This window comes from Harpia harpyja, chromosome 15 (genome assembly GCF_026419915.1).
Source record: "Harpia harpyja isolate bHarHar1 chromosome 15, bHarHar1 primary haplotype, whole genome shotgun sequence".
NCBI lineage: Eukaryota > Metazoa > Chordata > Aves > Accipitriformes > Accipitridae > Harpia > Harpia harpyja.
In genome coordinates this window covers 17282157-17290923 of record NC_068954.1, presented here as the reverse complement: position 1 = coordinate 17290923, position 8767 = coordinate 17282157, and the positions used below count along the sequence as shown (strand labels likewise).

The 8767-nt window shown below is 45.8% G+C and overlaps 1 protein-coding gene across 1 annotated transcript; it reads left to right on the top strand.

Moving 5' to 3' along the window:
* Window positions 1-16: 16 nt before the first annotated feature.
* Window positions 17-7915, top strand: IAH1 (isoamyl acetate hydrolyzing esterase 1 (putative)). The gene is made up of 6 exons (XM_052809438.1): window positions 17-117; window positions 1709-1761; window positions 2223-2371; window positions 3229-3390; window positions 6720-6838; window positions 7573-7915. The coding sequence occupies exons 1-6, from the start codon at window positions 37-39 to the stop codon at window positions 7738-7740; spliced, it is 732 nt and encodes a 243-aa protein (XP_052665398.1). The 5' UTR covers window positions 17-36; the 3' UTR covers window positions 7741-7915.
* Window positions 7916-8767: the final 852 nt, after the last annotated feature.

The window sequence follows — 8767 nt, the reverse complement described above, 5'->3', positions numbered from 1 at the left end:
TCCTCCTCCTCGCCCGGCGGACGTCCGGCGGCGGCCATGGCGCTGGCGGAGGCGGGCGCCCGCGGGCGGCTGCTGCTCTGGCCCCGCGTCGTCCTCTTCGGAGACTCCATCACTGAGGTAGCGGCCCTGCGGCAGCCCCGAGGGGGCCGCGCCGCCGCCCCTGGCCGCGGGGCCGCCGGGGTCTCCGCGCCGCCCTGAGTGGGACCGGCGGGCTCCGCCGTTCCCGCCTGCAGCGGCGGAGCCCCATAAACGTCCCCGTTCCTCCTGCCGGGGGCGGACTGCGCCCCGGTGGCCCTTGGAGGCCGCGCCAGCAGCAGCCCGGCGCTGGGCCGAGCGCCTGGGCCAAGTACAGGGCCTTACTCGACGCTAATTTTTAAGGGAAAAGGAGCAGCCGGCGGCTGGAGCGGGAGAGGATGCGTGTGTCCTAGTGTGGGGCAGCGCGGCCCGCAGCCTCGCCTCGCCTCGCCTCGCCTCACCTCGCCGGCCGGTCCCCACCTCGGCTGGCACAGGAGAAGCCTGTCCAGCGGGATCACGGTGACGGAGCCCCTGAGCCGCTCTCCTCAGGGGCTGCCAGAGCAGGCCGGCTGCCGTGGCAGCCTACGGTCAGGCAGCCGGGGGAACTGCTCTCAAAACCCGCTTTGACAGAGGCCGGCCGGCATGGCGGGTGGCGGCGATCGGCCTGGCACCATGGGGCGGGAAGGAGACCGGTGGAACGGGAGTGCAGCCCGGCATAGTTACGTGCCTGCTGGATCTCCCACGAGAGCGTTCCAGGAGCTTTCACGCCTGATGGCCTGTTACGAGATTTAGAGCCTTTTTTGCAGAAATTCATAAAGTTCCTGTGTTAGAAGTGTGATCTGGTAGAAGTGTAGGTTCTGGTATTTTGGTGGCAGCGGCATTTTCCAGACAGGGAGGACAGCCTGTTGTCTGTACTGACCCCCACACTCTCCCCGTCCCCGCTCCTGGTGCATCCCTTCTGCGCAGCTCCCTGCGTCGAGCTCGCTCACCTGCCCCGGAGGCACGTTCTGCATTGACATGAGCAGGCCGCAGCTTGGTAAACGTCTCCTTTGAGGCAGCAGCAGCTTTTTAGTTTTCATTTTGTGTCCCTGCTTTCTGTTGCATGGGTTGCATGGTGGAGTGGGTCACAGAGCTGCTCTGATGAAAAAAGATTTGGCTGAAGAGAAAGGTGATCTTTAATGGGAGATCGGTTGTCTAAGCCGACTCACTGCGCAGCATTGTAACAGGGAGGATGGTGCAGCAGTGGGAATAAGGAGAAGGGATTCATTTTTCCACTACTAGAAGAGGTAGGTATTGAACTGCACTCCAAAGCAGCACGTGCTGTCCAGAATGAAGGCACAGTGAAAGGATCTTAGAAATAAGTTAGAAAATTACAAGAAAAAAAAAAGCTTCACTGGCCAAAATGGAACTACAGCCTGACAGCAGTCAGTTTTGATTACAAGGGGACCACAGGGTCTGTCCCTTTGTAGGTACGGTTCCATGTTGCCTCTGATGCCAGCCGTGCATCTAGGTAAGACTGGGGGTGTTTGACCTCTGCAGGGACAGGGCAGGCTGGGAGGGAGGAAGCGCTGCTGCAGCAGTGCCAGAGGCCCTGCATTAAAAGCTCTTGAAGAGGGAAGGTGCCGGGGGTGGGACTGACCTGCTGGGGAGGGAGTTCTTCCAGTGAGGGTCTAACTGTTTTCCTTGCTTTCAGTTCTCCTTCCAGGAAAACGGCTGGGGGTCATCCCTTGCTGAGAGACTGGTCAGGTAAGAGCTTAAATTTCAAAACTGATTTCTAGCATGCAAGAAGTCGTGCAGCTTTTCTAAAAGTAAACCAACAAAGTTAATATTTAATGTATATTTATTTATTAACATTTGTTTATTTATTGAAGTGGAACTGCCTTAGTGGTAACCTGCTCAGTACTGGTAGAAATACTCATTGACTGTTTCTTTCTGCTCAAAGCTTGAGTGGAAAGAAAAAAACCTTAGTGGTTGTCAAGATTGTTGTTCTGGTTTCATAGTCTAAGTGACAGGTAAATGCTACGCATGCAATCTATGCATGCACTTTCAAAACATAAAGTTATAATCCCACTGAAAACTCCTGTGACATCTCATTGTTTCTGAGAGGGATGGAGGCAGGTATCCTGACAGAATGGTTCAAAACCTTCCAAGTTTTGTTCTGGTGGGCAGAGGAGAGATGTTCTTTTTGATATGTGTCTCTGTTTCAGAAAATGTGATGTTGTGAACCGTGGGGTCTCGGGGTACAACACCAGATGGGCTAAATTGATCCTTCCAAGACTGATCACTAGAAGTACTAGTGCTGAGAGTACTGTTGCGGTTACTATTTTCTTTGGAGCTAATGACAGTGCTTTGAAAGGTATGATAGCTTGCTTTTTGTTTTTTCTTTTCCCCATGATCTGTTCTCTTAAGACAGTTTTACAGTTTAGCAGAAAAGGCAGAACATTACACAGACTTTTCCTGCTGCTTCTCTGTGAACTGGTTGCCCTCTTTTCATTTTTACAGTCGATTGTTTTCAGCCATTTTATTTGTATTTAAACTGTGCAGTGCCTTCTATTTCTTTCCCTCTCACCAAGTTTTAATATTAAAAGTCAATTTCAAGGTGCTCAAGAATTAGTCATATATCCATCACCTAAAATTGGAGTTGGGGATCTAGCTGATTTTTCTGCCTTTAAAGCAGTCTGATGAGTTCTTGGAAGATAGGTTGAGGAAATGAGGGAAGGTAGCATTTGGATTCTCTTTAAGATAAGCATAGCAGCATGCAGAGCTAGTCTAATCAAAATGGTAACATCAGTGCACGAAGGACTGACTGTATGTCCATGGGAATTTCCAGAATTTTCTCTGCATCCAAGAGAGTTAAAAATCTTAGGTTTTGTTTCAGGTGAGGTTTGAGGTGATTATGTGATCTAATACTAAGATACGGAGTTGTAAGAAAAAGCATCTTAAAAAAAAAAAAAAAAAAAGGTGATTTCCGTCCCCCCACCCCGTGCCTTATTTGCGCTAGTTGGAAGTGCTGTGTTTAAACTCTTGGTTTGTTTGCTTTGGATATTGAGGAACGGCATTTTCCTACCACACCTCCTGAACCAATGGTTGAGATGAACTGCATACTGAAAATGAGTGCCCACATTCATACGCTGTGTAAAAAGCACGTTATGTTGTGTAATAAATCTGTAAGCAGTTTAACATTGCTAATGCATGTGCTCCATCCCCTAACAGATCTGAACCCTAAGCAACACGTTCCTTTGGAGGAATATTCTGCGAATTTGAAGAGCATGATACAGTATCTGAAGTCAGTAGACATTACTGAAGACAGGATTATTTTGATAACGCCACCACCTCTTCAGGAATCGGCTTGGGAAAAGGAGTGTCTTGCCAAAGGTAAAAGAATGATACAGAGGGGCAGAATTTCTGCATTTTACCGGCAAAGTGTAAGTTACTGATCCCAGGCTGACAGATGATTAGCTTCATGCTTGTACCAGATTGCAGTCATGTTCTTTGAGTGGAAGAGGACTGCTAGCTGTTTTGCTAAAGAGCTTTTGGATAAGCTTGTGGAGTAACTACTAACTACATAGTAACATCCTTTCACAAGTGTTGATTGATCTGTTAGTGCATAAAACTGACACAAGTGGCTGCTCTTTGAGAACATAGGCTTTGCGGAGATGTCCTAGGCAGACTACTACGTCATGTCCTAGCACCTTCCAAAATAACATGAACAATGGAAGAAATTTTGGCATTGTGTGCCTTAGAATATTTGACAATAGTCACATATTTCACATCTATTTAGATAAGCAGTAATATCCTAGCCAGGTTTATTTTAAATTTTAAAAAAACCCAGAGAATATAATATTCTAAGGATGCTAATAAAAGTACCTGAAAAAGAAGCAGAAGGTGATTAAATGATTTCTCATTATGTTGTTCAAGCTAACTCTAAAAATAGAGACATAACAGCACCGCTTACTTCGTGTTACTCAGCTGGTGGAAATTGCCATAATCCCACTGACTCCAGCAGCGACTGTTTATACCTCCTGAGAGCATGTCCTCTTTTCCATTGGGACAGCTTGTCCAGTTCTTGCGCATTTATAAAAGACTTGTGAGTTAGATTCAGGTAAATACACAGCTGTCACCTTAGTATTTGCAGGGTTTTCTCTAATTTAGGTGGTCTTGCACATCGTGAGTTGTGTACTCGGTTAAAGCGGTAACATTTTGAAGATGACCTCATGTTCAAACTGCATTAAATTAGACTATGTTATGGCATGACTTTGCATTAGGAGGCTTTGGTGTGTGGCAGTGATCACTGTGCAAAACAGCTTTTGGACTATATGGACTTTCAGTCTCATCCAGCAGGGCAGTTTTTATATTTAATTTGGAAAAGGAGAGAAAGTCCTAGGGTAATACTCACAAATTGTGTAAGACAGTAGCAGCTGTAGCAGGTCAGATCAAACATCAGACACGGCCAGTACTGTATACGTGACAGTGGTAGATCCTTGGATAGGGCAAAAGGGATCGGTCGGGGGCAGAGCAGCCCTTCCTGGCCTGTGTGCCCAGCTCCCACTTAAGCTGCTACAGGCATAGTTTGCAAAACATGCACCCGTATTGTCCTTCTGAAGGTCTGTCAGGTGAGCACACTGTAAATGCTGCTTATCTGGCTCCTAGCTATCAAGTAATGCTTTTAAAATATTGCTTATTCATTTTCATCTTAAAGCTATCCTTTTTATGGGGTAGGTAGGGAGGAAACTTGCATTTACAGTGTTGAATCTGCCAGCATCTGTCTAAAAGAGATTGCTGTGTAGGGATGGAACAAAAGACACAGTGATCTCAGACCGTAGACCACAAATAAAGTATTGTAGGCACAGTAAACAGCAATATCGGATCATCTGCCCTCAACCAGTATCCAGGAGAAATGTTCTGCTTATTTCTAGTTTTGTCAGATAGATATCGGAGCAAAGGAGAGATGTGAAACAAGGGGATGATGGTGTTCACAGGAACATTCATCCAGGTGTGAACAGAGACGCGAAAAGAAACTCAGCTTCCAAATGAGTGCTGTGGGAGACAGTCAAAGGCCTTACTAAAGTCAGAGCTGTTCTTCATCATCTGCGTAGCCATCGTTTCATCACAGAAGGCAGCTGGGTTGGTCAAGCACTATCTGGCTTTGCTAAATTCGTGTTGATAGTTCCTTCTTGTCCTTCGTGTGTTTGGAAATGAATCCCAAGAGGACATAACCCCACTGTCTTTCCCAGCACTGAGGTGAAGCTGAGTGATCAACAGTTCCCTGGGTCCTTTTTCTTGCCTTTCTTAAAAATGGGTATAACATTAACCTTCTTCCAGTCACCATGGGTCTCCCGTTAGCCATGAATTTTTGTAGGTGGTAGGCATTGACCTCACCAATTCAACAGGCAGCTCCTTCAGATCAGTCCCACGCACCCAGATGCATCTGGCATCTCTGAGTATCCTGTAACCCATTGCTCCCCACTGTTGGCTGTCCTCTATTCCGAGCTGGGTGGGCACATGCAGGTTGGGATAGATCACTAGGTTGCCTCCTTGGTCCCTCAGGAGACCCTCATATTCCCTGAGCTTCCTTTGGCTGCTGCTCTTAGCTTATAGACTGAGCACGTGCTCCTGCAGAGCTGCACGCTGAGAGCAGGCATGTGCTTCCAGCAATGGAAGAAAGAGGAGATGAAACAATTGAGAAGTAACCCTAATGGTGAAAGAAAAGGCAAAGGGAGAATAAGAAATTATCAATCAGCTCTGCTAGATGAGAAGTCATAGAAAGGGAAAGGGACAGGACTGCAGGACCTCACCTGGGGAGGTGAGGTTGTGATCAATACAGGGAACTTGGCAACAGAGGGAGCTCTGTGTGGTGGAGGCTGAGTGAGCTGAAGGGCCAGTCAGTCTATGGGAGAGTTGAACCAGGAAGAAAGTTGAAGAAAGCAAGAATTAGGAAAGGTACTGTGGTGGGGAGGGACCGGTGAGGCTGCCAAGGGTATTTTTATGATGACAAGAAATGATGGCATGAAAGAGGTGGCAGTGTGAAGAAGTGGGAATCATCAGATGCAAGGAGGGAGTAGTGTAGGAGTTGAATTGCATTATAGGTCCCATTAAAAGAAAAACAACATAACTTAATAATACCCTGCCCCAAAGTTTCACCATGGTCCGTGCAAAACTGCTGGCTTACAGTAGCTGGCACCAAGCACGTACCGAATGTCCAGTGCCCAGTATAACTGCATGCACAAATGTAGCAGTCATGAGTGTTAGTAAAGCTTTGGACCTAAACGTACCCCAGTTTTACCAGCACATTAACAATGAGGAGACTGCTGCAAGGAGATGTTAAATGTCAGATGTCATCCAGGAGGTGGAAGGCAAGCTTGTAAATAGATTTACATTTACTTAACTCTATTCTACATGCTAGTAGCAGGTGTAGGAGGAGTTTTATATCTATGCACTGATTTCACCTGAACCTTGCCAGAAGGTGAAAGCTGTGTACTTGTTGCTGTTGCCTCTGTCTAACAAGAAACATATTTCAAATGCCTCAAAAACAAAAGGTGCCCTGAAAGAGGCTAAATGAGCTATAGCTTCCAGCCACTTAAATTGAGCTGCTTCGGATTTAGTTTGTAATTGGTTATATCTGCACATCATGTGTACCACAGAAGACTGAAATCAAGCTGTATCAATTGCAATTGCGAAATGTTTTCTTTGTTTCTGATTGATAGGTGACAAATTAAATCGCCGTAATGCCACCACTGGGGAATATGCCCAGGCCTGTGTTCAGGTAGCAAGGGACTGTGGAACGGATGTACTTGACCTCTGGACACTCATGCAAAAAGATGAGGTATGATGACATGAGAAAGACTTTGAAACTGTCATGAATTGTGAAATGCATCATTTAGCATAGAGGAACCAGTAGTGCTGCATTATCACTGAAATGATACAAAATATATCCAAATTACACTTTGGTGAAGGAAAAAAATAATCCAGAATGCTTCATAGTGGGCTACAAGAAATAAAGCTTAGTACAACCTGGCCCTTATATTTGGTTAGCAAATATCCCCTGAATGATTACATGTAAATAACCTTTTCCTTGGACTTTGAATCATGGAATAGTTTTGTTTGGAAGGGGCCTCTGGAGGCACCTAGTCCAACCCACTGCACAGCGCTGGGTTGACTTCAAAGTTAGATCAGGTTGCACGGGTACCTTGCTGGTGCTTCTGACCAAATATCCAAACTCATCCATGTGACAGAGATTGCAAACTTTTCCTGTAAGCAGATAACTCCAGTTTGGGCACTGAATCTTTTCTCTCTCCTGCGCTCCCTGGTATGGTAGGCTGTTCAATAGAGCAGCAGACTCAATATTTTGATTGCATCACTTAATCCTGTGATCTTTTCCTAATGAATAGCAGTGACTTTGGCAATCAGAACATTCTCTTAATATTTTAATACAGACGGTGAAAAATAAAACCAGTATATATACCAGCTGGCTTTGAAGAACTTAACTTAAAAATTACTGAAGACCTTCTGTTTGCAACTAGCAAACACATTAATACATGGTTTTAACCTCCCCTGTAGGATTTCTCTTCCTATTTGTCTGATGGTCTTCATTTATCGACAAAAGGCAACAGCTTTCTAGCAGCACAACTTTGGTCACACCTGGAAAAAAAACTGTCTGCTCTTCCTTCACTGCTTCCTTATTGGCGTGACGTGGACCACACAAACCCCGAGGCCAGTCTTCTGTGAGATCCCCTGCAGTAAGGACAAAAGCCTGACAAAGCTATTCTGTTTACAAACAGCCAGTATCCAGCAACGCAGTACTTGCGGAACAGGGTAGTGGGGAGTCCCCTGTCAGTACTCTTCTGTGTCCCCTTCTCTTGGTCTGTGGGAGAATAAAGGTGAGACCACTCAGGGTCCCTAATGGGGTGGTTTGTCTGCATGCTGCTTGTGCTGGTAGTTTGAACATTGGTGGGGTTGAGCAGCTCTTTGCTTGGAAGGCTTGGAGGAAAGCAAGTCTCAGCTGCCCTGTGACCAGGGGACAGAGGCTGCCCTGAGGAGTTCCTGGCCCAGCTGAGCATTGGGGACTACACTTTGATTATACCATCTACTAGCTTTAAACACCTAGGATCTGATAAGAGGCAGTAGCATAGAGTTTGTCATGAGCCATTCATGTCAGTCCAGATTAATTTATTTGGATGTAATACAGCAGTAAAAGCTGTTATCTGAGCTTTCACAAGGCTTTTGGTAGCAATATAGTTCAGAGCAGGGGTTTTTAAGTTAAACTTACTTTGGCACCAGCTTCTCTATACCTGGCTCTTGTATATAGACACAGATTTCAAAGAAGCAGTGCATGTTCTTGGGTAGTACAAAACTGGTGATGCACATGCTCATTTTGAGAAGCTTGGAGCAACTACTAGAAAGGGTCTGCACCTCTGCTGACAAAGCTGCACCATATATCATTTGCTATCAAGTTAAGGAGACCTTTCAAGCGTGCTTTGGTACTCATCTGTAACTTAACAACTGATGTAACAGATGAGAATGGCATACTATGTATAGTGACAAAACTACCTTTACAAACTGCAAAAGATTACCTGAAACCTAGGTGGATTTCAACAAGCATGGAGAAAAAGCGGTTTGGGAAATAATTGGCTGGCCAGCCAGATAGCAGCAGAAATGAGGGTACTACTGGGCCATGGATTAAAAACAAGTAAATAGTATATCACAGCAAATAAAACTCCTACATAATTCTGGACTGTATTAACAGTTACATTGG